This window comes from Zonotrichia leucophrys, chromosome 9, assembly GCF_028769735.1.
Source record: "Zonotrichia leucophrys gambelii isolate GWCS_2022_RI chromosome 9, RI_Zleu_2.0, whole genome shotgun sequence".
NCBI lineage: Eukaryota > Metazoa > Chordata > Aves > Passeriformes > Passerellidae > Zonotrichia > Zonotrichia leucophrys.
In genome coordinates, this window is record NC_088179.1 from 16,878,145 (window position 1) to 16,905,174 (window position 27,030).

The 27,030-nt window shown below is 63.8% G+C and overlaps 4 protein-coding genes across 7 annotated transcripts; 1 reads left to right on the top strand and 3 right to left on the bottom strand.

Moving 5' to 3' along the window:
* Positions 1 to 64: 64 nt before the first annotated feature.
* On the top strand, positions 65 to 5,837 carry EEF1AKMT4 (EEF1A lysine methyltransferase 4). Its single transcript, XM_064721697.1, has 3 exons — positions 65 to 236; positions 1,147 to 1,430; positions 3,819 to 5,837. Exons 1-3 carry the CDS (start codon positions 65 to 67, stop codon positions 4,119 to 4,121), a joined length of 759 nt encoding a protein of 252 aa, XP_064577767.1. The 3' UTR covers positions 4,122 to 5,837.
* CAMK2N2 (calcium/calmodulin dependent protein kinase II inhibitor 2) lies at positions 5,091 to 9,052 on the bottom strand. Its single transcript, XM_064721698.1, has 2 exons — positions 8,797 to 9,052; positions 5,091 to 6,410 (listed from the first exon to the last, which is right to left on the bottom strand). The coding sequence occupies exons 1-2, from the start codon at positions 8,963 to 8,965 to the stop codon at positions 6,340 to 6,342; spliced, it is 240 nt and encodes a 79-aa protein (XP_064577768.1). The 5' UTR covers positions 8,966 to 9,052; the 3' UTR covers positions 5,091 to 6,339.
* Positions 9,053 to 14,351: 5,299 nt separating this feature from the next.
* Positions 14,352 to 17,695, bottom strand: LOC135451966 (mitochondrial ubiquitin ligase activator of nfkb 1-A-like). Its single transcript, XM_064721696.1, has 5 exons — positions 17,663 to 17,695; positions 17,090 to 17,227; positions 16,774 to 16,861; positions 16,573 to 16,693; positions 14,352 to 15,823 (listed from the first exon to the last, which is right to left on the bottom strand). Exons 2-5 carry the CDS (start codon positions 17,201 to 17,203, stop codon positions 15,124 to 15,126), a joined length of 1,023 nt encoding a protein of 340 aa, XP_064577766.1. The 5' UTR covers positions 17,204 to 17,227; positions 17,663 to 17,695; the 3' UTR covers positions 14,352 to 15,123.
* Positions 17,696 to 18,226: 531 nt separating this feature from the next.
* Positions 18,227 to 26,956, bottom strand: ECE2 (endothelin converting enzyme 2). Of its 4 annotated transcripts, none has more exons than XM_064721690.1 (19): positions 26,347 to 26,949; positions 24,617 to 24,706; positions 24,105 to 24,249; positions 23,711 to 23,926; positions 23,512 to 23,636; positions 23,222 to 23,368; positions 23,080 to 23,145; positions 22,719 to 22,907; positions 22,201 to 22,343; positions 21,971 to 22,085; positions 21,612 to 21,722; positions 21,319 to 21,417; positions 21,154 to 21,231; positions 20,867 to 20,970; positions 20,464 to 20,574; positions 20,097 to 20,164; positions 19,265 to 19,455; positions 19,088 to 19,183; positions 18,227 to 18,964 (listed from the first exon to the last, which is right to left on the bottom strand). In XM_064721690.1, exons 1-19 carry the CDS (start codon positions 26,386 to 26,388, stop codon positions 18,788 to 18,790), a joined length of 2,313 nt encoding a protein of 770 aa, XP_064577760.1. In that variant the 5' UTR covers positions 26,389 to 26,949; the 3' UTR covers positions 18,227 to 18,787. The 4 variants fall into 4 exon arrangements, with proteins under 4 accessions (XP_064577760.1, XP_064577761.1, XP_064577763.1 ...); XM_064721691.1 differs by having other exon boundaries at positions 24,617 to 24,703; positions 26,347 to 26,945; XM_064721693.1 differs by lacking the exon at positions 21,154 to 21,231 and having other exon boundaries at positions 26,347 to 26,956.
* Between the last annotated feature and the right edge of the window lie 74 nt (positions 26,957 to 27,030).

The window sequence follows — 27,030 nt, forward strand, 5'->3', positions numbered from 1 at the left end:
CCGGAAGGCGCACGTGGGGCGCGGGCGGCACGTGGCGCCCGGTGCTCCCGCCCCGCGCGCGGGCATGGAGCGGCGGCGCGCGCCCGCCGGCCCCCCCCGGTACGGGCGGCGCCGGTTCTGGGACGAGCTGTACCGGCGGGAGGGCGCTGAGACCCGCGAGTGGCTGGGGGGGCTCTCCCGGTTTCTGCCGCAGCTGGAGCCCGAGCTGCGCCCCGGTGACCGCATCCTCGTCCTCGGTACGTGCCCCGTGCCCTGCGTGCCCGGTGGAGGGCGGGCGGGCGGGGCTCGGGGTCCCGCCGGTGGATGCGCTGGCGCTGGCCGCCAGAGGGCGGTGTGGCACCGGGCCGGTACCGGGAGCTGCGCTCAGCCCGGCCCGCGGGGTGGCCCCGGTGCTGGCGGGTATAACCGCCCCGTAATCCCACCTGCGGTCTGATCCGCCGGCGGGATTAAGCGGGTGTAATCACCGATCCTGTTAGCGGATCAGCCGCTGCCAGCTGCGTTTAATAGCCCCCAAATCCGCCCCCCCTCCCTGGGATCCCCCGAGCCCCGCCGGTGAGCGGCCGAGCCCCGGTGAAGCGGCTCCGAGGGGAGGGCTTGGTAGCGGGGCACTCCCCGTGTCCTGTTGAGACACCAGTTCTTCCATCCCTTTCGCCATCGCACCCGCTTAAACCCCAGCCGAAGTTCCCTAATTTCCCACTGGAGTTATCCAGCAGGCTCTTGGGACCGCAGCCGGCTCCTGCCCCACAGCAGGAGGGAGGGATAGCTGGGGACGCCCCCTGCCTCTTTCCTGCCTCTTTCCTGCCTCCAGCCTCCCCCTGCCTCCCACGCCAAGGTGAGGGGCTCGGGTGTGCAGAGCTGCCCCAGGACAGGAGCCCAAAGCACCCAGCTGGCAGGACAGGGGTAATCAGGGACTCGCCCCACCCTCACTAGCTGGCATCAAAGCCATGACCTGCCCCTGCCCAGCAGCCCCAGCCCACCCACACCCTCCCCTGTCCCTGTGCTCGAAAGGGTGAAGCTTTTCCCATGCCAGAGTTGGGTTTCTATGCTGTCTGCTGTGGGTGGGAGTGAAGCGTTTTGGGGTGCAGGGACAGAGTATGGGTGCTGGCACGGGCACCCCGAGCCCTGTGTGAGCTGTGCCCCTCACAGGCTGTGGCAACAGCGCCCTGAGCCACGACCTGTACGAGCTGGGCTACACCGACGTCACCAGCATCGACTTCTCGGCCGCCTGCATCACGGCCATGCGCGCCCGCTACGCCCGCTGCCCCGGCCTGCGCTGGGCCGTCATGGACATCCGCGCCCTCGCCTTCCCCGACGCCTCCTTCGACGTCGTGCTGGAGAAGGGCACCCTCGACGTGCTCCTGGTGGAGGAAACCGACCCCTGGCACGTCTCGCCCCAGGCGGCCGCGGCGATGCGCCGGGTGCTGACGGAGGTACGGGCTGGGGGACCTGGGCAGGGGTGCAGAGGGTGGGACCCCATCCCTGTTTGGGCTGGAGGAAGGTGCTGAGTGCCTGCGCACCACCCTGCTTCTCTGTGCGTGCCCCAGCCGGGGTTTTTGTCCTCCCAGCCGGGGTTTCTGTCCTGCCCCTCAGCTGTGTTGCAGGGGAGCACCTGGGGAGCTCCCAGCATGCCTGGGGGTGGGAAACTACCCCTCTTACAGCCCATCATCTCCTCCCCAGAGAGGTGGATGGAGCAGGATGTGTCCCTGGGTCCTGCTGCATGGCCCCTCTATTTATTTGCATGTTAAATACACAGAGTTGGCTGGAAAAATGGGCCCATCCTCGCGTGGGTGGCTGTAGGGGACCCAGGGGGACACACCGCGATGGCCCTGCCAGCCCAGGGCAAGGTGATGACCGTGGGGCTGTGAGAGCTCTGGCCCCCCCGCACCCCCCGCCCCAGCTTCGATCGCCTTAGCCGGGGTCCCCATCATCTGGTCTGGTGTTGCCATGGCAACTCCCATCAGCATCGACAGGGCCATGGCGTTGCCACGGGGACGGGCGATGCCTCAGGGCCCTGTTAATTGGCGGCGGCGGGACCGGATTGAACCTGTCCCGGCGCGGGGGTGCGGGTCCTGGCAGCCTCTCCCACCCTGCGGGAATAACTGCCAGGATAATTAATTGCTGCACCTCCCTGGCACCCTGGGGTTGCAGGCGCAGGGTGCTGGGAGGGTGCTCGTGGCTGTTGACAGCCCTCCCAATCCCCTCTTGCCTGGCTGAGCCTGGGAGGGAGCTCAACCCCCGGCAGGGCAGTGGGGCTGTGCTCGCTATCCATGCTCTGCCCTCCTTGCCAGCGCTGCTGCCTGTCCTTGTCATTTTGCCAAACGGCAGGGATTTAATTTTCCCTTTTTTTTTTTCCCTTTTTAATCCTCTGCTCAATCCCTGCCCTCCCCCAGCATCGCTGGGTACCAGCTTCCACCCTCAGCCTGTCCCTGCTGTCCTCATCCCCAGGAGGACTCGCTGGGTGTTCCCACTTGCTCCCTGTTTTGGAGATCCCTTCAGAGGGGTCTGTCCGTGGTACCTCCCTTCCCACCCCCATCTCCCTTCACTGGGGGGTTCACAGCCTCTGTCTTCCTCTCCCTGGGGGATGTAAGAACTGGAAATCCACCCTGCATGTGGGGACACCGCAGGGACGCCCTGTCCCAGCTTGCTGGGGACAGCGGGTGTAGCGGGAGCGGCCCCTCGGCCCCCCTGCTCCCGCTGACGGATGGGAAAGATGGGAAGGTTTCCTGTGCTCGTCTCCAAGCAACGGCCATTATTGCTCTATTAACGAGGGATGGATGTGGACATGCGGGATGCCTCGCTCAGTTCCAGCCGGAGATCCCTGCCTGCCCCCACCTCCGGGGACCCCCCTCCCCGCCCATCGCTTGGGAAGCTCTGGGGTCTTCCCAGGGCAGATTTTCAGGCACTTAGCAGGGAGGGATACTGAGCCAGGTGCCCAGAGAGGGATGTAGGGACTTGCCTTCCCATTTTCCTGGCCAAAACCGGTAGGGTTTGGTTCAAAAGCCACCACCGCAGCAGGGGAGGACACGCAGGCTGCCTGTCCCCTCCACTGGCCCCAGCCAGAGCTCCCCAGCTGGAGCTTCCCAGCAGGATTAAAGCAGAGCTTGGGAAACCCCCCAGTTGGCCTCCAGCCCTGTCCCCTGCAGCGGGGACTCTCTGCCCTTGCCGGGGGAGGGGTCTGGGGGTGTCCCTGCCTGGGGCAGGGTGCGGGGAGGGGGCTGGACGCCCGCCCGCCCCGGGCAGTGCCTTTGCATGCTGAGCACGCGGACGCTGGCCGTAAAAGCCTTTTGACATTGGATAAAGCCAAGCAGGAAAATTGATGTTCTTTTCCATCCTGTTAGCGGGGCTTAATTCCAGCAGGGAGAAAATGGTGATTAAAAGGGCTGAGTCCTTTCCCATCAAACACCCCCCACGTTCCCCTCTGATTCTGGGTGTTGGTGGTAGTGCTGGGTGGTCTGGGCAGGGGTGGGTGGGATGGGTGTCCCGTGCTGAGTTTAGGGGTGCCCTGTGCTTGAAAGGATGAAGCTTTTCCCATGTCAGGGTTGGGTTTCTATGCTGTCTGCTGTGGGTGGGAGTGAAGAGTTTTGGGGTGCAGGGAGAGATGGAGCATGGAGACCCCTGTTCCATGTGGGTGGTCTGGGGACAGGTCAGACCCGGGGTGTCTCTTGGGGGGTCAAGGTTAGGACAACAGGTTTAGGGGGTGTGATGGGAAAGGCTGGGAGGGGTCTTTGGCAGATGATGATGGGGTCCCTGAGAACAGAGCCAAAGCAGTGACCCTCACTGTGTTCCCCCACCCCATCCCGGGGCTTTTCCTGCCACAGGTGAGCCGGGTGCTGCGCCCAGGGGGCTGCTTCATCTCCATCACCTTCGCCCAGCCCCACTTCCGCAAGCCCCACTACGCCCAGGAGGCCTTTGGCTGGTCCCTGCGCCACGCTGCCTGCGGGGACGGCGACGCCGGAGCCTTCCACTATTTCCTATACGTGATGCGCAAGGGGCAGCCCCTGGAGCCCCGGGATGTGGCCCTGGGGCGCCGCCTGCACCAGCCCCCCTCGGGCCCCGCCCCGCCGCCGCCCCCCGCCCCCCCGGACGATGATGAGGACTATCTGCTCGCCATCCAGCTCTGACCCGGGGCTCACCCAGGTCCCAGCAAAGCCTTAAGGTGCTCCATCCTCACAGGTGGGAGACAGGGAACCGATGCATCCCCCTGCGAGCTGCCCAGTGGTGTGGGTGATGGGGGGCAAGAGGGGGATGCTTGGCCTCCTCCGGGGGGCACAGGGATGCTCTGGTGATTCTGTGCCCCCTCCCTGGCCTTTCCTTGCTGAGCTGGAGAGCAGCCAGGGCTCCAGGCTTTGCAGCCAGTAATGAAACCAAATCGGGTTTAATTTCACCCATCCATCTTGCAGGGAGTGGCTCCCTGTCCCCCATCCCTTCCCCTTGGCACGGACAGCCAGGCTCAGGGCAGAATGGGGGTGCTGGCACTGGCTATGGGGGGCAGGATTGGGGGTGCCCACTGCTCCATCCCCCACACTGAGCCTGGGGGTGTGCAAGGGCACCGTGTCCTTGTCACCCCCTCCAAGTACTGGGGGATCCAGCCTGCAATGTGCCAGCATGGGGCAGGCGGTGCCACAGGACAGGAAGGGCAGCATATCTGCTTCTTTCCCCATCCATCCCCACTTCTGCTTGTGCTGACAGTACCAGTGTGCTGCACACGCCTGGTCCGTGTCCCCCTGTGCCTGGGGCCAGCAGCACGGTGACACGTGTGTGCCAGGATGGGTGATGGGTGAGCCACCGCGTGTGTGCTGCTGGGGCAGGTGCATGGGTGCCACTGGCAGTGTCCCCAGAGGCTCTCTGGGTACCAACTCCCCCTGGGTGGGCTAAAGGGACCCTCCTGGGCAGTGACAGCACAGAGGCCGAGCTGCTGGGCTGCTCTCTCGGGCAGAAGGTGTAAGTGGGTCAGCCAGCGGCTCCCCTGCACCAGGAGCCAGCCAAGGGCTCCGGGGTCAGCCCCCACCTGGCCATGCCACCCCATCCCACAGACACCCCAAAAACCAGCTGGCAGAGGAAGGGACAGAAAGGAGCAGGCGACTGCCGGCTTCACCTGGGTACATGAATGTATTTTATTCATTGCATTTTGTTCACCAGTACAGTGAAAAATGGCATTTAAATTTACAATGGATCATTCGTAGAACATCATGACACAAGTATCTTTTTTTTTCTTTTTTTTTTTTCTTTTTTCCTCAGTTTTTTGTTTGGTTTTTTTGTTGTGGTTTTTTTTTTTTTTTTTGCGTCGTTGTCTCCATAAATGCCACTCGTAGGTTATTGAAAAAGATGACAAGTTTCTCATGCACATCAGAACCCCCCGAGAAGCTTCTTAAAAAATAAAATTAAATTAAAGTATAAAATTAAAAACAACGACTCAGGCCGGTCCCTGCCCTCCCCGCTCTCCCCTGACCCCAGCACCCTCAAGCGAGGGGCAGTGCTGGGACCCCCCCTGGCACCTGCAGCCGGCCCCGGTGGGCTCTGCCCCGGTGCTGCCGGGAAGGAACTGCAGCGGCTGGTGCTGCTGCCAAACCCGCCGGTGCTCCTGCTGCCTGCCAGCGGGGGTCGGGCCAGGGGTCCCTGCTCCCCTCCCTCCTCCTGTGGCTTTCCTCATGCTCCCTCCATCACTCTCGCCCCCCCTTTAATTTTTGCCCTCGTTTTTTTCTTCTTTTTTTGTCTTTTTTTTTCTTATGGAAAAAAATATGAACCTTTTTTTTTTTGTTGGTTGGTTGGTTGGTTGGTTGTTTTCGTTTGTTTTCTCGATGCAGTTACTTTGACATCTCAACGTCAGCAGATCGTTTTTAACAAAGATTCGGATATAAAAATACAAATATGAGGAGTTTCTGTTTTAAAAAGAAGCGTGCCGGAGTGGTGGGGCTGACCCTCGGCCCCCGGGCCGGCCGCCCGGGCCACCAAGCTCATGCAAAAAACGATGGAGCAAAAAATGTCTCTGGACAGCAGCGCTCCCCCCCCCGCTCATGGGGCCGGCTGGCCCCGGAGTTCGGGGACCCTCCGCCGAGGAGGATCGGGGGGACGCGCCGCGGAGCGGGGGGCTGGGCCCCTTCCCCGGGCAGGGGGGTCTTCGCCCAGGGCGGGGGGCTCGGCGCTTTGTCCCGGCCCCGGGGGAGGCGGAGGGGTAAAGTGCATGGCTCGGGGGGGGGTGGTGGTGGCTGCAGGGCCCCCCCCCCGGGCCGGGGGGGGCAGCGGGCATGGCCTCCCCCTCCTCGTCGGCGCTCCAGCCAGCATGCGGGGCGGCGGGCTGGAGCGGGGCTCGGCCGGCGGGTCCTGGCGGCGGCTCCCGGCTTACACCCCCGGCGGCGACTTCTCCGTCATGCCCTTGAGCACCTCGTCTATCCGGTCATCCTCGATCACCACTGCGGGGACAGCGGGGGCGCGTGGGCGAGGGGACGCGACAGCCGCTGCCCCCCTACCCCGGCTCTCACCCCCGTCAGGCTCCAGGTGTGCCCCGGCAGCGGGGCAGGAGGGCTCGGGTGGGCACAGTCGGGATGAGGGGTGGGGGATCACTCCCCTGCCCGGCTTGGGTAGGGGCAGCATCCCCCCCGCAGCCAGCCGGCTGCCTCTGGATGGGTGATTAGGGAACGGGGGGGGGCAGGAATAGACCAGGAAGGACCCCCCCTCCTCTCTGCGGCAGGCGCTGATGAGAGCAACAGGACTGGAATGGGTAATGACCCAGCGGGGGGGGCACCGCCTGCTCGGCGGGGGTGGCAGCCAGACCCCCCTGAGCATCGCCCGCTGCGCAGGACACCCACCCTCAGCACCGGCACCCCCGGGGGGGCCCGACAGCCCCCCACGGCACGGCGGGCTGCACGGACCCCCATCAGCGTCACCGTGGGGGGCTGCAGAGCCCCCCGTCATGTCAGCTTCCACAGAGACCCCCTCAGCATCACCCACGGGGCAGCCCCCTCCCCAGCAGCAGCGGTGGGAGGCTGGACAGACCCCTGTGAGCATCACCAAGGAGCTACACACACACACACCGTGACTGCCGGGGCAGCTGCCTCCCATCAACATCACTCTGGGGCTGGAGGGCAGACCCCCACCCCAATATCACTACTGGGGGGTCAGTAATCCCCCACATCGCCCTCCTGGGAGTGGATTAACCAGACCAGAAATACTGGGAGAGCAGATGGACCCCCCAACACGACCGAAGGAGAAGCATCCCCCCATCAGCCCGGGGATGCTGCCAGAGCCAGCCTCCTGCACTGCAAAAGGGGGCAGTGGAGCAGGCAGCGCTCACCCCCCGTGGGGCTGGGGTGTACTGGGGCTGGGGGGAAACTCTCCCCTCCCTCCTTATCCCTGCAGCTTAAGGAGGGGTGTTTGCCTATGAAGGACCCCCAAGCAGGTGGGATGGGGGCTGCAGGAAAAGAGGGGACCATTTTTAAGGGTCCCCAAAGCATTGGGGAGGATCAATGGTTGACAGATCAGGGTGCAGGAAGGAGAGGGGGGCAGTTCTGTGGGTCCTGATGGAAGCAGGGGAGATGGTGCTGGGGTCTCTGCAGCAGGAGGGGAAGTACGGGGGGGCAGGACACAGCTGGGCGCACGGAGTCCTGGGGGGACAGTAAAGTGGGGGGGATTTGCTGATCATCATGGCCAGAGGCTGCTGGGGTCTCTGCGGCAGGCAGAAACGGGAAGGGAGAGAGGTTCAGGGGGCCAGGAGGGCTGTTCTGGGGATGCTCGGGCACAGAAAGGATTGTTTATCCTCAATGAGAAGGGGGCAGTCCCGGGGGGTCCCAGGGGCACCGTGGAGGCGCTGGGGGACAGTCCCGGGGCAGCCCCCGCGATGCTGCAGGGCAATCCCAGGGGCAGTCCCGGCATGAGGCGGGGGCTGGTGCAGGGGGAACAGCGTGGTGGTGTCTGGAGCAGGGATGGGGGAGCCTGGGCTTCTGGGGGCGGGTGTCAGTCACGGAGCTGGGGAGGCTCAGGGTTGCCGGGGGACAGTGCTGGAGCTGATGTAGGGCAGAGATTCTGGGGATGCTGGCGGCAGTGCCGGGGGTGGCAGGGGACAGCGCTGGGGATGCAAGGCAGAGCCGGGAGCCGCAGGAATGCGGTGGGGCAGTGCTGGGGATGTTGCAGGGCAGAGACAGGGGGTGCCGTGGGGCAGAAGTGGGAATACAAAGGCAGAATCGGGAGTCTGGGGATCTCGTCAGGCGATATTGGGGGTGCCAGGGATGCACTGCCCGATGCCGGGAATGCCGGGGAAGCAAGGGCAGAATCCTGGCTCCTGGGGTTGCTGTGGGAAGGTGCTGGGGATGCAAGGGCCAGTGCTGGGGATGCCGGGGGGCAGTGCCGGCAATGCTGCAGGGCAGATCCGGGGACGCTGCAGGGCAGAGCCAGGGATACTGCAGGGCAGAGCCGGGGATTCCAGGGCACAGCCGGGGATTCCAGGGCAGAGCCGGCAATGCAAGGACAGATGCGGGGGTCCCGGGGATGCCGTGGGGCAGCGTCAGGGATGCAGGAGGCAGTGCCGGGGACGCTGCAGGACAGATGGGGGATTCCGAGGATGCCGTGGGGCAGAGCCGGGGATGCGGGAGTCAGCACCAGGGATAAAAGGACAAATCCGGGGGGCTCGGGGATGCCGTGGGGCAGTGCCGGGGATGCAGGAGTCAGCACCAGGGATGCCGGGGATCCTGCAGGGCAGATACGAGGGTCCCGGGACAAACCCGGGGGATGTTGCAGGGCAGATGCGGGGGTCCCGGGGGGGCAGAGGCGGGGTTGGGGGGCAGAGGCGGGGGTCGGCGGTACCTCTCTTGGCGCGGCCGATCTGTCCCAGCTTGGGGGGCCGCTTGCCCTGGTTGCCCCCGAAGAAGGCGTTGGTGTCCTGCAGGCGGCAGCTGAAGGGCAGCTCCCCCGCCTCGGGCTCGGCGCCGTAGCGGCCCACCTTGTCCTCGCCGTAGGGCAGCACCTGCGACATGGCGGGGCCGAGCGGGCCGAGCCGCGCCGCGCCGAGCCGGGAGCCGGTCTGCGGCGGCGGCGGCGGCGGCGGGGAGGAAACCCGGGCGGAAGGATGAAGTCATGCATCCGGGGGGAGCGGGGACCCCCCCGGCGGGGGGCGGCTCCGGAGCGCCGCGGCCCGGCCCGGCCCGGACAGGACAGGGACGGGGGACCCCCGGGGACGGTGCGCGGGGAGCGCCCGCTCGGGATGGGGACCCGACCGCGCCACCGGGCCGGCCCCAGAGCGCAGTGCTCCCCCCGGCACAGCCTTTCCGAGGCGGGCGCCTCTGCTCGGGGGTGCCCCCAAACACGGGGTGCCCCTGTGGAAAGGGTAACCCTTGTCACAGTCGGGTGCCACCGGGCCAGACAGCTGAGCACCACCGGACACGGCTGGGCCCTCCCCTGGCATGCAGAGGTGATGCCAAACAGATCCACAACACCCTGCTCCAGACCCCCACATCCTGTTCCAGCCCCCCAGCACCCCACAGACCAGAGAGCTCAACCCTCGGGATTCCAGGCCAGCTCCCACCCTGGATCTACCGCAGCCCTCACTTGTGTCTCTTTGCCAACACTCATCCAGGCACCCACTCCTGTAGCCCCGTTCAGTGCTGGGGTTCCCCCTTGGCGCCACACCAGTCCTGCCTCAAGCCCTGCCAGTCACTTGGCCCCCACGTGTGCATGTGTTTGTACACATCCTCCCATTCTGTATCTTTGCAGGAACGCAGGGGCACACAGATGTAATTCTGCAGGTGTGTGTAAGTGTGGCCACGTGGGGACTGTGCCCTGGGACACCCCTTGTCCCACTGACCCTTCCCTGGGGGCTCTCCTGTGGAAAAGGGGAAGGGGTTATCCCCCGTGGGGACCTGCGATGCGGCAGCAAAGGGTGACCCCAGTGTCCCCCCAGAGCCCCATTTGATTTACACACCTCTACCCCAGACCCATCCTGGATCTTTCCTCCCACATTGTTGACAGCCAGGGCAGTGATTGCATTAATTGGCATTGGTGGTTCTGAGCAGCCTCACAGAGGACCTCCCCCATTCAGGTCACCTGGGGCAGCGGGGGGCCATTTAAGCTCAGGATAAAGTTGGTGCTTCTTGAGTGGACTGTGGCTACAGAGCTGCGACCCCTGGATCTTGGACTGATGGTGACAGCAACAGTGGCTATGGCTGGTTGGAGAGGACCATCCTGTCTTGGAGCAGCCCAGTTCCTGCTGTTCCCTCACATCCAGGTCCCGCTGCTCATGCGGGGGTCCTGGATTGCAGCAAAGCCAGATCCCTGAATGGAAATGGCATTTCATTCATGCCAGCCCACAGCCCAGTGAGAATATCCTGAGGGGGTGAGAGTGGCATTTTCCAGACAGCCCTGTGGTACATATTGCTGTTCCAGCATCGCCATAGCTGAGATCTTGTTGAAAGGTGCTGCAGAAGAGCATCAGCTGGGCTGGTCCATGAGGGAAGGCAGGTTCTTCTATTTTGGGAAGGCTCAGCCATGCTTTTACCTTTGTGTCTGGATCTGCAGAACATCGGTCCCTGCTGTCCCCTGCCAGAGCCAGGTTGGGACAGTGGTACCTGCTCTCCTGGCAAGGCAATTCTTTTCTTCATGCCTTTGCTGAAGAACCAGCTTGAACTTTTTCATGTGAAAGCTCCTGCTCCTGTGAAAAGTGCCTGGGAAAATAGGCAAGAGGCCCACGCTGAGATGTGGCCTGCTTTTCCCGTTGCTGAGCCCACGTGCCCTGCCCGTGGGCAGGGACAGGCAGAGCGTGGCACGCGCGGGGCCGGGGCTGAGCGAGAAGAGGAGCAGATGGGCTGTGTGGGATGTGAGTGGCACCGGTGCAGTGCTCCAGGAGGGCTCCCAGCCTGGCAGGCTGCTGGGGAGAGGCTGGAAAGGGGTCACCCTGGGAATGGCCCCACATACCCCACACCTGTATCTGCACAGTGCCTCACACCTGCGGGAGCTACCTGACTTGGCTGTGGGGTGGAGCTCTGTGATTTGCCTGGGATTTGGGGTGTGGGAAGGACTGTCTGCCCATCCCAGGCAGGAGGAGGGCTGGATTTGTGCCAGCACAGCTGGGCTGTGGGTGGGACAGGGCAATGCTGTGGCTCTGGGCTCTGCATCTCCTTGGGACAGCTCTAGTCTCTGGTTCCCCAAGGGTGCTGCTTGTCACTCATCCCTGAACAGCAGGGGAAGGTACCCAGGACCTGGATGTGAGTGGGCAGGCAATGGGGGTGCATAAGAGACCCCCCTCATCCCCTGCCATTGCATGTAGCATCCCCCCTGGTGAGCCAGATGAGCACCCTCCTTTCCCTGGCTCTCATCCCACCTTCCTTATCCGTCTTTTAGCAGCCACGTAATCTCCTTTCTTGCTTCCTTTGCAGCCTTTTGTCCAACACAAAGCCAACTCCACCGGAAAGAAGAGGCTGTGAGAGTGGGAAGCAGGGTGTTCTTCCTGCCCTGGCTCCTTAAACCTGGGCAGCAGCCCCTGGGCTGGGACACCTTGGGGATGATGCAAGGGCTGGAGGCCAGCCATGCCCCCCCGGTGGATGTGGAGCTGGGTAGGAGGCACAGCATCAGGCTTCCAGCTGCACTGGGGCTGGCAGTAGAGGTTGTGCTGCATTGCCCACACTTGGCCCATGCTCTGGGAGCTCACCAGTCCCTGCCATGCCCTAGCTCCACACCTGGATACTGCCCCTGAGCCCTACACCCCTGTGGGTGCCTAGTCCAGGTGCTGTGATGGAGGTGAGAGCTTTTCCTGCAGTCACTGATGGTTAAGGTGGTTTTATGGTGGAAAATCACCCTGTGTGTGTGCAAGTGGCCTGTGGTGGAGCACCTCCTGCCCATGCTCTGCAGGGAACCCGGGCAGCTGGAGCTGGGAACAACCAGGCACTCCCATCCCGTCCAAGGCCTGGCAGGAATGGGGTCAGTGTCCTGGCAGGCAGTGACTGGATGTCAGGGAGCTGAAAGGAGGCAGGAAGCATCAGCCACAGGACCCAGGGCTTTCCCTGCTGCACGTCTGGAGGTAGTGCTATCACCTGGGGCTGGTGCCACAGAACTGGGGGCTGCCAAGGCATGCCAGGAGGCCAGTGCGGGTGCCTCCATCTGTGTTGCTTCCAGCCCTGCCAAGAAACGTGAAATAGCACTTCTGTTTCACAGCAGTGGCAGCCACTGGAGGCCTCACTGAGCGCCTGCTGTTGGCACTGATGCTCTCCCTGAGTCCCCATCCCAGCACAAGGACTATGACACTGGTAAGGCTGGGGATGTGCCTGTCCCTGGCTGTTGCTGCTGGCTCTCAGTAGCCACAGCCCAGATGGGGATGCCACTTTGTGTGCTGCCCGTGCCACAGTCCAGGTGTTTTGGAGGAGCAGAGACACACACTGGGCTGGGTACAGGCACTGGGGATGACCTTGTGGGACGATGGTTGTGGTGAAAACTGTCACTACAGGGCAGGGATGTTGGGGGACAGGTGTCCTGCTTGGCAGCTGTCCTGTGGGTGAGCCCAGGGCAAGTGTGCAGGAGTGGCGTGCTCCTCATCTTCTGCTGTTCCTGCAGCTGCTGCTGGGGGAAGATCAGGCTGTCCCTGCAGGGACAGTGCCTCCCCCTGGGAAGAAAGACAGGTTGTCATTACTGAGATGAGTTTGTCTGTCTGTGCACAGCCTGGGAGATGCCCTGTCAGGGCAGGTGGAAGGAGGATGGCGCTGTCCCCATTCCCCACATGAGCTGCCTGGGACACAGCTGCGATCCTGGCATCTGAGCAGATGGAGCCCCTCCAGCACAGTGCCTGGGGCAGGGGCTCCACAAGGGTCCCCTGCCGAGGCCCGGGGGTGACAGGGAAGAGCAGGAAGGGGGGGGAGCCAACCCTTCTGGGCAAACAGCCCTGCTGGGGTGTGAGGCTCCATCTTCGCCTGTCACCACATATCTGGTCACCATGACAACAGACAGGGAGGGAGGCAGAGCGGGCTGGCAGCCCTGGGGGGAGCGGGTGGAGGCCATGGGAATGGGCTGGCACACAGGGGCACCCTGTGGCTGTGAGGAGGCAGCTGTCAGGATGCGTGGCCTGTGTGACACAGAGGGAGGCTGGGCAGTGCTCAGCCCAGGCACTGTGAGCTCCCCACTGTCCTGCTCCTGGGCAAATACCCATGAGGGGCACACAGCAGGTTTGTCTGGGGATGTGGGCACTGCAGCACGGCCGGGCAGCCCCTGTGCTACCCCTGTGCTACCCCTGTGCCAGCCCGTGCCGTGGATCTGGCACAGCAATCTCTGGCTAGTGGTGAGCTGAGGGGGTGAGTCATGCTGCTGCCCAGAGCCATGCCAGGCAGGACTGGCAGCTGGGGCTGCAGCCAGGCCACTGCTGGAGTGGCAGAGACCCGCGTGGGGCTAGAGTCAGGCTGTGCCCCAGCACCGTGGGTGGCAGCCTCCCTCCACAAGGGATGTGTTCCCTGCCCTGGGCACCTTTGGGGGCAAAGGGGAGTGGGGGGGTGCAGACCCCTCTCTATTGTCCTGTCCTAGTCTGGCTGCTAGGCCCTGGGGAACGAGGTGAGCAGTCTTGGGGAGCAGGGGCACCCCCGCCCTCCCCGGCCCACGCGCCCACTCGCGCCAGCAGCTCTTGGCATGCAGGGAGTGTGTTCCTGGCAGCCCGGCCCTCTCCCATCTGGTATTTATCTCCTTCCCGAAATCCCTCCTGCTGCGGGGGGGATGCCCGATGCTGGGGGGGTGAGAGGGGGAATCTGGGCCCCACTGCTCACTCTGCAGCCCAGGGAAAAGGCTGGGCTGAGGAAAAGGCGGGGTGGGGTGAGAGAACTCCCCCACACATCCCCACCCCAAGAATGCATGTGGGTCCCAGGAGGCCCTATTGGGTCCTCTGGGACCTCCTGTCTGCCTGGGGGCAGCCCTGCCAAGGTACCTTTGCCCCAAGCAAGCTCCCGGCCCAGCTGCAATTGTGGCCACTGCCCTGGGGAGGGGGCACATCATCCCCCTCCAATCCCAATGCTGCTGCCTGGCTGACAGTGGCCTGCCAGCACTGTCCCCCACCCCCAAACCCTGGGTGCCCCAAAGCTGCAGGAGCCAGGAGAGCCCGTGGGTTGCCTGGGCAACTGCAGCCAGGCAGTGATGGGGAGCAGTCCAGGGGAGCAGTTGCCATGGAGACCCGAGGAGCACAATCACCTTGGCAACGGTCCTGTGTGTCCTGCCACCCCCCACCCAGGGCTGCATCTGGAGGAGATGCACCTGGGCTCCATTGTAAACCTGGGCCAGCTCCCTGGATGAGGAAGGAGGGGAGGCAGTGGTGCCCACCCCTGCAAGGGGACAGCCTTGGCTCCCAGCACCCACCCAGCCCCCAGCTGAACGGCGCAAAGGAAGAGGTGAGGCCAAGCTCAGCTCCTTGGCTTTATCACTCACACACCACTGCAAGCCATTCCCACGCCCAGTCCTGTCCCCAAGGTCAGCAGGAAAGCCGGGTGCAGCGGGGCTGGACATGAGGGCAGGCTCTGTGGCACCCTAAAGCTGTGCTCCCTGCAGAGAGTGACAGAGGGACACAGCTCCCATCTTGGTGACAGAGCAGCTGGCAAAGGGACTCATCACTGCCAGCCCCTGAGTGTCCCCAGTGTCATCTGGGCAGTGGCTGCAGGCACATGGATTGGGGTAGCAGGACAAAAGTGGCACCAAGGTATAACACTGCAGTGGGTCAGGGGGGTTTGGGTCTCTGCCACTCCACTGTGCCTGCTGTGCCCCAGCAGCCCTGGTCTTGCCCTAATAATCATCCCCATAAATCCACACACTGGGAAAAAACTACAAGGGAGAAGTCCTGCATGGCTTTTGGGAGGTCATGGCTCAGAAAGAGACACAAGTCCAATAGCTGGCAGCCAAAGTAGTGCCCCAGTGTAGGGTTGGGGTCTCAGCTCCTCAGCTTAGGCATTATGTAGATTTTCCCCAAGCCTTCACGTTTAGGGGGGTCCTTCTGGCAGGCAAAGGGAGGATGAGGAGGCTGTCATTTCCCTCCTCCCCAAAACAGATTGAAGGGCACACCAAGACCCCTCCCTCCCAAAAGGAATTGCACAGCTGCACACGAGGAGACAGCTGGGATTTCTGCAGGCTCCAGGCTTGGCCCAGTTCACGCTGCCCCTCCCTGGGCACCCCCAGGTGCTCTCAGGCCTGGTAGAGGGGCACCACGCGGTCAATGGGTCCCCTGCAGATGGGGCAGAGGCGGGTGGGCAGGGCTTGGAAGCAGCGGAAGCAGCAGCAGATGTGGCCGCAGCCCAGCAGGACGCACTCGCGGGGCCGCGACAGGCACACCACGCACGAGTCCTCGGGCGCCCGGTCACCGCCCTCCTCCCCATCCAGCTCCTTGTCCTCCTCCGGCTGCTGCCCGGGCCGGGAGCGGCGGTAGGCGCGGCACAGGGCGTGCAGGAGCACGGCCAGCCCCGCGGCCGCGCACAGCAGCGCTGCCCCCTTCCAGAGCCCGCTGGCCGACTCCAGCTCCGCCAGCACCGTCTGCCAGTCCCCCAGGCACAGGAAAAACTCGCCTCCCTGGGCCGGCGGCTGCAGGTGCAGGGAGCCGTCGGGCTGCAGGGACAGCTCCCCGATGCCCGTCAGCCCGGCCCCCACCCGCAGCATCTCCTCCGTCTCCAGGATGCCCTTGGGCTTCTCCCCGATCAGGTACTGGCCCAGCAGGTCGCGGAAGCCGTGGGACGGCTGCTGGAACCGCTCGTACACCATCTCCAGGGGCAGGCACACGGCTTGCAGCGGGCTGTCCACACTCACCTGTGTGGCTGCCTCAGGGCCCGGCGAGGCCAGCAGGAAGGGGACGGTGTAGATCTGCTCCGAGAGCACCCGCTCGCTCTCACTCCTGCAAGCACGGAGGGTTGGGGTGTGGAGAATCACAGCATCAGTCAGGCTGACCTCTGAGATCATCATCTTCAACCCATGACTGAATATCAGCCTGTCAGCTAGAGCATGGCACTAAATGCCATGTCCAGTCTTTCCTTAAACAGCTCCAAGGATGTCAACTCCACCGCCTCCCTGGTGGTGAAACCTTCTGCTCCCTGGACAGCTCATTCCAATGTCTAATCATCCTCCATGTAAAGTTCTTCCTAATCTCTAACCAAAACTTCCCCTGGCACAGCTTGAGGCCATTTCCTCTTGCCTTGTCTGTCATTGGTTGCCTGGGAGAAGAGGCTGATCCCCACCTGTCTACAGCCTCCTTTCAGGGCGCTGGAGAGAGCAATAAGGCAACCCCAGAGTTTCCTCCAGGCTAAAGATTCTCAGCTCCCTCAGCTGCTCCTCATCAGACATGTGCTCCAGCCCTTCACCAGCTCTGCTGCCCTTCTCTGGACCTGCTCCAGCAGCTCAATGGCCTTCCTGAGTTGAGTGAACTGGACCCAGGACTCGAGGTGTGGCCTCACCAGTGCTGAGTCCCAGGGATGATCACTGCCCTGCTCCTGCTGGCCACACACAGAGAAGCTCTGAGCTCTTGGTGCTGAGCTAAGCATAGGGCTAAAGTCTTTAACTAAGTTATTTTCTGCCTTGTGGCCCCAGATGATGGGGTCGGGACTCGCTGCTGCAAGCCCCCTCCTGCAGCCCCTTCCCATCACTCACCAGCTCCGGGCCAAGCTGTTCCAGATCAGCCGATGCTCCTTCAGCTGCAGTTTCTGGATCACGCCCAGCAGCCCCTCATGGTAGTGGCTGGTCAGTGCAGCCTGGGCTGGGAGCACTATGCCTAAGGACAAGGGATGTGTCACAGCCGAAAGAGGAGATCCTGGCCCTTGTCCCTCGTGCAGGGCCACAGAGTGTCCTTACCTTCCAGGGCAACATAAGGCAGGCACCGCCCCTCAGCTGCAGACACCAGGGCTGGCAAATTGTCATCGACCTGGAGCTTTGGGGCCTCCTGGAAGAGCATGGACTGAGTGTGAGCGTGGGCAGGGACAGGGCAGTGAGCAGGCCAAGAATGGTGGTGTGGAGACCTCTGGCCTGCAGCCTGCTCAGATCTGCATGTCATGAGGTCACCAGAGGATGGAGCAGGCTGCAGGCATGAGTGTGTGCACCTAAATCAAAGCATGGAGGGCAGTAGGGAAGAGACAGCAGTTGGGAAAGAGCATCTAAGAGACAGGGCTACCTGTATGCGTGCCACGACTCTGGATTTTCTCCTGTACAGGTAGTAGAAGAGGCCAGAGAAGGCGAGGCTGGAGCCCAGACACAGCAGCTCCCCTGGAGTGATGTGTTTGTCCATGGTGCCAGGCTTGGGTGACAACGCCTGCAAGGTGAACAAGTCTGGGGAATGGGGCTGTGTCACCCAAGACAGGGACATCCCACTGCCCCTGTTCTGAAGACAACATCCCTGGATCCCTGTCCCCAAGGCAGTGCTTTGTCTTGTCGTCCCCGACCCCAAGGCGGAGATGCTCCTCCACCCCTGTCCCCATGCTCTGCCGCCCCAGAGCCAAGCCTGCCCACGGTCCCAGCGCGGGCAGTTCACCCCCAGCACCCACAGGTGCCCGGTACTCGGCTCGGCCCTGCATCCTGGGCCCAACCGGGGCCCAGTCCCACATCCGGGATCGGGCCGAGGCCCAGCGCCCGTGACCCAGCCCTGGGCCTGGCCCAGGCTCCCACCCGGGTCCGGCCCCCCGATCTGTCCCGGCCCAGCCCCCGGCTCGGTCCCGGCCCGGCCCCGCCGCCCCCGATGCCCCCGTACCCCCGAGGCGCCCGAGGCCCGGACCCTGGCCCTACCGCGCTTCCTGCTGGGAAATGTAGTCCAGCCCTCGCGGTGAGGCGGCGGCCCTGCCGTGACCGAACTGCCTCTCCCAGCATTCCTCACTCTGAACTACAGCTCCTGTCGTACTCTGCGTCGTCCGCAGGCAGAACCACAACTCCCAGCAGCCTTTGCGAGCGCCTCTGTCCGCAGCCGAGGCGTCCCGCGGGGTACCGGTACCGGGAGCTCGGGACACCCCGGCATGTGGCTGGGGCCGCGCTGTGCGGGGCGGGACCGGCCGGGCCGGGTTCCGGGAGCTCGGAGTGGAGGCTCGGGGCAGGCAGGGAACTCCCAAGGCTCTGACTCGTCCCCACCAGCGTTGCTGTGTTCTCCCCAGTCCTCGCTTCCCTCACTCGGGGAATGTCCCCCCAGACACGCCGCCCCCGCTCCCCTCCCTCGGCGTGTCTCACCGCCCACGCGTGCCCAGCCCTGCAGCCGCCCCCCACAGCGGCCCGGATCCCCCTCTCCCCCCGTCCCGGCACCGCCAACGACCCGGAGCTGCTGGAGTAAGTGGAAACTGCTTTTAATCGTTAAATAAACTCGGCGACAGCCACCCACAGCTGAAGGCACCAGAGTCCCCGCTGCCGCCCGCTGGTCCCAGCAGAGGTGGATGGGGAAGCCAAGCTGGACTGGGAGGGGACAAGGGAAGCGCGGAGCCGGGTGGCCCCCAGCCTCCATCTCCGGCAGGCTGGGGGGCAGGAGCAGGGGGATCGTGGCTCTAATGCTTTCCCCGGGACCCCTTTGACCTGCCCGCCTGAGGGGGGGACGCAGCGCAGGGGCCACTGAGCTGTGCCCGACTCAAGCACATCAAGGCTGGGGGGCAGAACTGCGTTTTGGGGGTGCCACAGCCTCTCTGCCGGCCGTGTCCAGCCCCAAGCCGTGGATGGGGCTGCGGTGGGTGCCTGGTGCGGGGCCGTGTGTGCCGGGGAGGGTGCGGAGGGGGGTGTGCGGTGTGAGCACAGGAGGGGCACTGCGCTCTGCCCGTGGCCAGCTCCGGCAGCCACTGAGGTCTGGGGAGGGGGAGCACAGCAGAGTATCGTCCCTCTGCCCCCGGCACCCTCCCCGTCCCTACCACACCTCACAGTGCTTGCCGGGGTTCATGGGGGAGCCCAGGGGGCAGCCGAAGTGTTCCACAAAGTCCCGGGAGTTGCTGAGGGTGCCGATGACACGGTACTTGTCGGGGCTGTGCGGGTCGGTCACCAGCCCTTCGTGGGAGCTCTCGGGCGTCCGGACGGAGCACCACACCTGGCGGAATGGGAGCAGCCTCAGGGATGGGCACCGAGCACCCCCGGTGCGGGATGGGGAGCTGCGGGGTGGCTCCGAGCAGCCCGGGAGGCACGAGAAGCCCATCATCCTGCTCCGCCCTACCTGCGCAAAGCCCACGAAGAAGAGCTGGTGGTTGGTGAGCCCCAGGGCGGGCAGGCGCTTCTCCTCCCCGTTCTTCTGCAGCCAGGACTTGTAAGCCTGCGGGAGAGCTGGCCTGAAGCTCCGGGAAGGGACAGACAGGTACGGAGGTTCGTGTCCCCTCCGGATGGCAGCACTCACGTTGTAGGCTGCCTTGAGCCCGCCGTTGTCGGCGATGTTCTCGCCCAGGGTCTGCCGCCCGTTCACCTTCTCGCTGTGGACGGTGTAGCGGCCGTACTGCTCCGTCATGCACGCCGTCCGGTTCTTGAAGGCCTCTAGGGAGGAGTTCTGCCACCACGGCCGCAGGTTTCCCTCTTTGTCATATTCCCGTCCTGCGGGACCGAGCCATGGGTTGGGGTGGGACTGGGGGAAGCCGTCCCACTGCAGCCCCTCTGCTGAGGGGTCCCGAAGCAGAATGGTGGGGGAATGGGCACCGGGGGATGCCAGGGGAACCTGGCACCTTGGGCCCATGCCCAGGGAGAAGGTATCCCCCAGCCCCTGCTGTGGGCAGGCTCTGCCGGGGGCTCAGCCATGCACTTGGGTCCCCAGGCATCCCCCAGTGTGTTCTCACTAACCCAGCCCAGATCCATAATCCCAAATTCCCTCATTGACCCCATATCGGCTCCGGGGCTGTGGTGAAGGTGCAAAGCAGAGTGGATGCAAGAGGGACCCATCCCACGCCCGGGAGGGAGGAGGATGAGGAGGGGGCTGGGGCTGCAGACACTGTGTCCTCACCAAGCGGATGAAGCGAAAGCTGCACAGAGAAGCCGGGGGAAGGTATCAGCAGGTGCCACCTGGGGAGACAGGACGATAGAAGGGGGTGGCCAGGGGGGCACGAGCACACATGATGCAATGGATGGCAAAGCGGGACCCCTGTGCTCCCAGGGCACCTGTTCCCCATGCCAGGGGCAGGGGCTGGGGGGGGACAGGAAGGTGACAGGGGTCAGGGCCAGTGCTGCCTGTGGGCTCTCACCTTGGTCATCAAATGCATGGGTCAGCTCGTGCCCCATCACCACGCCGATGCCACCAAAATTAAGGGCTCTGTGAGGCCATGGAAAGAACCAGGTAAGTACAGGATGTGTTAGTGATGCCATTGCAACCCACCCCATCTCTGGGCACCCAGTGACGCTCTGCTCCAGCTGGGACCCAGCTGGGGATCACTCCTGCTGGAGACACTGGTGGCCCTAAGGGAACTCAGGCTGTCTTGACTGCATCATGTTAAGCCTTGAGAGACACTCAAGCCCTTCAGGGCTTTTATTTGTCACTGTGGGGGAACGCTGTGGCATGCTGGCCCTGATCCAACCCCTGGCTCCAGGAGGTGCCCCCCATGCCAGACTCACTTGGGGTGGTTGCGGGCGTAGAAGGGAGCCTGGAGGATCCCAGCAGGAAAGACGATCCCATTCTTGGTGGGCAGGTAATAGGCATTGACAGTCTGTGGGGTCATGCTCCACCTGGGCAGGGAGGTGGGACAGGGCACAGGCAGGGGTGTGTCCCTGTCACCCCAGCCCCCTCCTGTGCCACTGCCCACCACAGGGCCCTGCCCAAGGGTGACACTTTTGCCCCCATCCTGTTACCAAGGACCTTGCTGGGGATAAGCTACAGCTACCACAGGTGACCTGTGCTACCACAGGTGACCTACTGTGCTGTGCTGCCCCACGAGGGTGACCTCCTCCCCACTGAACAGCACCATCCAGGCACCCAGGGTCCCATCCTCCCCTCCTTCCCCCCAAGCCCACCCCTTACTGGTCGCGGTTGGGGGGTTTCCGGAGCTGGTCAGCCATCACTTTGGCAGAGAAGTTGTAGAAGTTGAGCATGTTCTGGAAGAAGGAGTCCTCAGAGACCTCGTACTGGTGAGGAAGAGGAGGGATGAGGACAGGTCCACTGGGGTGGTTCCCCACACCCTGGCCAGGATGAGCTCAGTGCTTGGGTGGCTTTGCACAATGTCCCAGATGGGGACATTGCTCAACAATGGGCCCCCCCCCAAGTTTGGCATGACCAAGATTCTCCCCCCCAAGCCAGGTGCCCCCTACCCCATCATAGACATCATCCAACTCCTTGTTGTCCAGAATGAAGTCAGGGAAGCCAATCATGTCGTAGATGGCATCCGCCTGCATGGGGAGAGGCCCCAGCAGTGAGACTGGGGAGCTTGTATGGATAGACTGAGGCTTCCCATCCACTTCCCTCCCTAGGGTCACCTTCTCCTTTGCAGCCTGCCTGGTCTTCTCGTCCATCCAGTCCAGCTGGTCCAGGGATACCTCGAAGGCTGCACGGATCTCGCTGATCATCTCCTCAGCCTGGGGAAGGGAGGGAATGAGGGCCCCCTACCCCCACAATGCCTCAGTGGGGACAGGGTGGACAGGGTACAACCTCCCCAGGGCAAGGGATCTCATTTTCCAGCTCCCTGCCTTCCAGCCCTGGGCTTGGGTGGAATTGGGATTCCTGTGGATGGTGATGGGGAGGGAGGGGATGAGGACAGAAGTATTCTCACGATGGCCTTGCTGTCCCGGTCAAAGGTGGCTTTGACGAAGAGGGAGCCCAGCGCAAAGCCCAGTGTGTCATCCGTGTTGGAGATGCAGGTTTGCCAGCGGGGTGTGCAGGACTGTGGGAGTGAGATGAAGGTCATTGAAACCCTCAGCCCACTCCTCTGCTCCCCTGCCTTCACTCAGCCTGGCTCTGCCTCATCAGAGGGGAGATAGGCAGCAGCAAAACCCCCATCCCAAAAGATAATTGTGAGTTCCCGCTGAAGCATCCAGGTCTTAGCATGCCAAGGGCATCTGAAGGACAGAGGAGGTCCTGGCTGCTTCCAGGCTGAGTGTGGAGGGGCCTGGCCCCAGGGCCCTCCGTTACCTTCCTGGTGCCATAGAGTGTCTCCAGCAGCCTCTCCTGGGCTGTCTCGAAGCGCTGGTCCAGGCTGGAGGCTGTCTTCTGCACCAGGTTCCAGATCAGGTAGTTGTTCAGGATGCTGCAGGGGCGGAGAGATGCTGCAGCTCACCACAGTTTGTGACTTCAAGACACTGATGAGCCCAAAATATGTCCCTGCCATGGGGGCCACAGCCAGGGATATGGAGGAGCCTCACCTCCTGTCGGTGTCATTGATGAGCTCAGAGACCTGCTGAAGGTAGGTGTCCCCATACACCACCACAGGCTCTGTGTCTGCCAGCTCCAGGGGGGCCAGGGCGTAGGAAAGGTAATCCAGCCAGTCAATGGCAGGGGCCAGCACCTGGAGGGGACACAGGAATGTGGCACCAGGGCTATGCTGCATCCTGCTCAGCATGCTCAATTCCTGGGGCAGGAACTGTGTTTTCTGGGAAGGACCCAAAGTCCCTCACCACTCCAGATCCTTCTCTGTACCGTTAATGCTCTTAATGCTGCAGAACAAGCAGGGGACCCCTGGACCCCACAATATGAGGTGGCAGCTTCCCCCAAATGGTAACAACTAGGGGGATGGACATGCAGTGCATGTCCTATAGCAAATGTGGCTGCCCAGGGTGTCCCAGAGACAGGACAGCAATGGTCACAGACCTCTTGGTGCCCTCTGGACAAGTCCCCATGTGTCCCAGAAGGGTCTCCCCAGGCTGCTCTGGGCCATGCCCACCTGCAGCTCTGCGATGCTCATCTTGTGGTAGATCTTCTCATCGTCCCGCCGCTCAGCCTGGGGCACGGTGATGTTGGCTAGCTGGGTTTCAAAGTCCAGCACCTGCTGCATCTGGAGGCGGGTGGGCTCTGGGGTGCCCCCCAGCAGTGTGCCCAGCTCCACCATGTAGTCCAGGTACGCTGCCAGAACCTGTGGAACCCCAAGCCCTGCCTCAGTGCCTAGCACAGCTCATCCCACCTCCCTGGGGTGGGCACCCAACAGGCAGGATGGAGATGCCAGGTGTATCCCAGTGCTGCTCCCACCACAGTGCCACAGGTTTGCCCTGATTGCTGCTGGCAGCATGCCCAGCAGCCAGCCTCACCCTCTCGTTGGCAGTCTTGTTCAGATAGTAATCCCGGGATGGGAGGAAGAGCCCTGACTGGTCCACCTGTGGGGAGAGAGGGGCAGCATAGACATTCTGGTGTCCCCTGGTGTCTGCCACCCCTGGGAGCCAAGGTGCCAACCTGGATGATGTTGCTGTTGGAGCTCTTGGAGTCTGCACCCACATACACTGTGAAGAAGGGGGTTGCCCGGTATGTGCCTGACACGCTCTTGAGGACCTCCATGAAGCTGGTTTGGTTCCAGGAGCCAGTGATGTTCCATCCCCCAATCTGCCAGCAGACAGAGCCGGCACCTCAGGGAGGGATGGGATGCATCCCCGAGGTTACTCCCTGTCTGGTTACGTGAAGAGCTAAGCAGGAGGTGTGCTGGGCTGAGCCCTGGCAGCTCAGCTCAGGTGTGGGTGTGTGCCCACCTTGTCGATGAGCTCCATAAGGGGCTGGGAGCCCAGCTCCTCTATCCTCTGCTCCTTGAGGCAGGACAGGTAGTACCGCTGCGTCTTCCGCTCTGCCTCGCTGCTGGAGTTGAAGGTGGTGTTTTCTGCGGGAGGCTGTGTGTCAGCCCCAGTGACACAGGGGTCACCCCCTCAGTGTCTGCGACCCCTGGGTGCCCACCTAGGAGATGCTTCATGATGGCCTGGTTCTGGTCCCAGATGCTGTTGAAAGTGCTCCACTTGGAGCGCCCGTTGGGCAGCGGGTTCCTCTTAATCCAGCCCCCACACGAGTACTGGTAGAAGTCCTGGCACGGGTCCGTCTCTGTATCCAGGGCCTCCAGGATCTTGCTGGCCACCCGGACACAGGCATCCGTCAGGCACGTGCTGTGAGAGGGATCTGGCAGGGAAGGCATGCCTGGGGCTGGGCGAGTGTACTGGGGGAAACCGAGGCACGGAGCGGGGCCAAGCCCTGTCTGTACCCCAGGATGGGCAGAGCACCTGGAGCACGTACCCTGGGCTGACCCATCACTCCTCATCCTCCCAGGTGTGGGGACACAGCTGCCAAGTCTCCCTACCTCTGCGGTACTGAATGGCCAGAGTGACGACGGCGACGCTGAGCAGCAGGGCCAGGGAGACGGCGACGGCGCAGAGCACCAGCTCCAGCTGGCTGCGCGAGGCCAGGCGGCTCAGCAGCGTCCCCGGTCCCTTCCGGAACCCCACCTAGGCAGGAGGAGCAGGAGCTGCCATCGCACCGTGGGGGGCCGAGCATCACTGCCCCCCTTCCCTCCCGCCACTCCCCAGTGCCTGGCGGGGCTGCATGAGGACGTGGGCACCAGGGCATCCCTGCCCACCAGCCCTGGCGAGCCGGTGGTGGGTGCTGGCAGCGCCCCCAAGCCACAAGAAAGGACCAGGCACGCCCTGTGCCGCATTTTGGCTGACTCCCAGCACATCCCTGGGGACAGCCATGTCTGGCTTGGCTCCCAACCCTGCTCCCAGTGCCCACTTGGTTGCAGGCAGGCCCTGGGGTGAGGATGGGGGCTAGGGGGGATGGAGATGGGAAGGATGGAGGAGCCGGGGCACAGCTCACCTCCACGCTGTCGGGAGAGGTGCTGCCATCCCCCGTTGGCTCCGGCCCCTCCTCGTCCTGCAGCGTGGCACGCTTGTAGTTGGGCATCTGCTGAGGAAGGGAGCGGGCTGGGGCAGGGGCGTGGGGGCTGCTCCCCGCCCTGCCACACCCTCTGGCTCTTATGGCAGGGCACAGTGCCTGCTCAGTGAGTACACAGCCGGGCTGAGGCAGCCCCTGACCCCCCCCAGTGTGCCTGGGCCTCCCCCAGAGGTTGTCCCCAGCCCTGCGTGGCCCTGGAGAGCACGGGGAGAGATGCTAATGAAGGACCTGGGGGCCGTCACCGGAGCATCCCTTTGCACAGCCATGGCATCAGCCCTGCCGACAGGTGACACATCGCCACGGAGACATGGTCCCCGTCACCAAGCAACGGTTTCCTAGTGCTGCTGTCTCACCCCTCCTCCCCTGACTGGAACTTTCCATGCAGATGTGCACCGGTCTGAAACATCTGGAAGTGCTTCCAGCCCCATCATAGTTCCGGGGGTGACCAGGATGCAGGACAGAGAAGGGGAGAAGGGGCACTGCAGTGTGTACCAGCCAGCAGGGCAGGGTCCCCCTTACTCCTGGCTTTGCCAGGCAGCTTGCACAAATCCAGCCGTGAGGGCTGCTGAGGACTCAGCCAAGAGGGAGATGGTGGAGTTGAGCCAGTAGCATTGGAGGGGGGGATATGCTAGAAGAAAATGCTGGAGGTTTTGGTGGAAGAGAATCAGCAATGCCACTGGTTGTGAGCTATCCTTAGGCTCCAGAGCTAATGCCTGGGTGGGTTGCAGCTCACCCTCCAGTCTGTGCTGCAGACTAAAGTGAATGCCCAGCCTGCAGGGCTGCTGTTATGGGTCGGGAAGGAGCTGGGGTGCGATGGATGATGGGCAGGGGGGAAAGCAATGAGACTGCCTCATGCCCAGCTCTGCCCTCTGCCACACTGCTGGGATAGGGAGGGGGCATCGCCAAGGGCTGCAGCAGGAGGGTGGGATTGGCAGGAGATGGCAGGAGCCCCCGCTGAGTCAGGCTCCTGGAAGGTGCTGGCATTAGGAAGGATTGCTCAGCATCCTGAAGGAGCTTGGCCAGCCTGGCCCCCCCACCACCCCAGCTCTCCTCAACGCTATCCTTTCTGCTCCTGGGTGGTCCTCATCCTGGGCAATAGCTAGCACCCCCTCTCCAGCATCTTCTGTGGCATCCTCAAGGCAGGAGCCTATTGCTGGGGCTCCTCCTACCCCCTCTGTAGGGCTGAGACCCATGGGGACAGGGCCCTCTGCCCCCTCCAGAGGTGCTGTCTTGGGGTTCACCCTATGAGCAGCATTACTGTGCTCGGTGGAGTGGGGTTTATGGGGTCATGCCTGAATGAACCACCCCAGTTCTCTGTCCAGCCCCAGGCAGGGATTTGGAGGGGGTCCTCCTTCCTCCACCGTGGGGCACAGGGACCCTCTGGCCGCTGAGTTCCCTTAGCCCCGGCACCACGCAGCCCCTGCATCCCATAGGCTCTCGCCGCCCCCCGTAATCCGCTTGTCCCCCCCGCCCTCCCTTCCTCCCTCTGGTTCCCGAAGCCCCCGCAGCCCTTGCAGCTGCTTGAGTTCTCCAGCCCCGGGGCTCTCCTGCGCCCCGACCCCCTCCTGTCCCCTCGCCGAGCCCCCCGCCGATGTCCCCCGTCCCCCTCCTCTCGCCCTCCTCCCTGCCGGGCCGCTGCCCCGGGCACTCACGGCGTGTCCAAGCTCCTGTAGGGCCACGTTCATCCTGGCCATCCCGGGCCGCCTGCTGCCTAGCTCCGCTCCCCGCCCGGGCCGCGCCGGGCCCCCGCCGCCGCCGCAGCGCCGCCTGCCTCCGCCGCCGCCATGGCCCGCACCGGGCGCCGCGCTGCCGCCGAGACCGGCACCGGGGTCTCACAGGGATGGGGCCGGGCGGAGATGGGGCCGCGCCGGAGGGATGGAGCCGCAGGGGCTGAGACCGGCTGCGCACGGACCGCAGGCACCGGGCGGGGGCGACGGGGGCCGGCGGGCCGGGAGGGGCTGGAGCGGGGACCCCGGTGCCCAGCCCAGCGGCACCGCTCAGCTCCGCTCGGCCTGGCCGCCCAGCAGGGTGACCGCCGTGCGCACGGGAGGAGCTCCGCGCCGGTATTTGCACCGCCGCTTGCACCCCCGGAGAGCCGCAAAGGCATCCGCAGCCTCCCTCACCGGCACCGGCACCGGCACCCGAACCGGCGCCCTCACCGGCACGGGCAGCAGAACCCGGGCTCACATCTGGCTGCCCGCAGCGGGTACCGGCGCATGCACACAGGGACGCAAGGACCGACTCCGGTCGTGAGCGCTCAGGGGGGCACAGCAGCGCCGCACGGTACCGGTCACCGGCAGCGGCCGGTAATGGTGCACAGCGGCGGCAGCACGCCG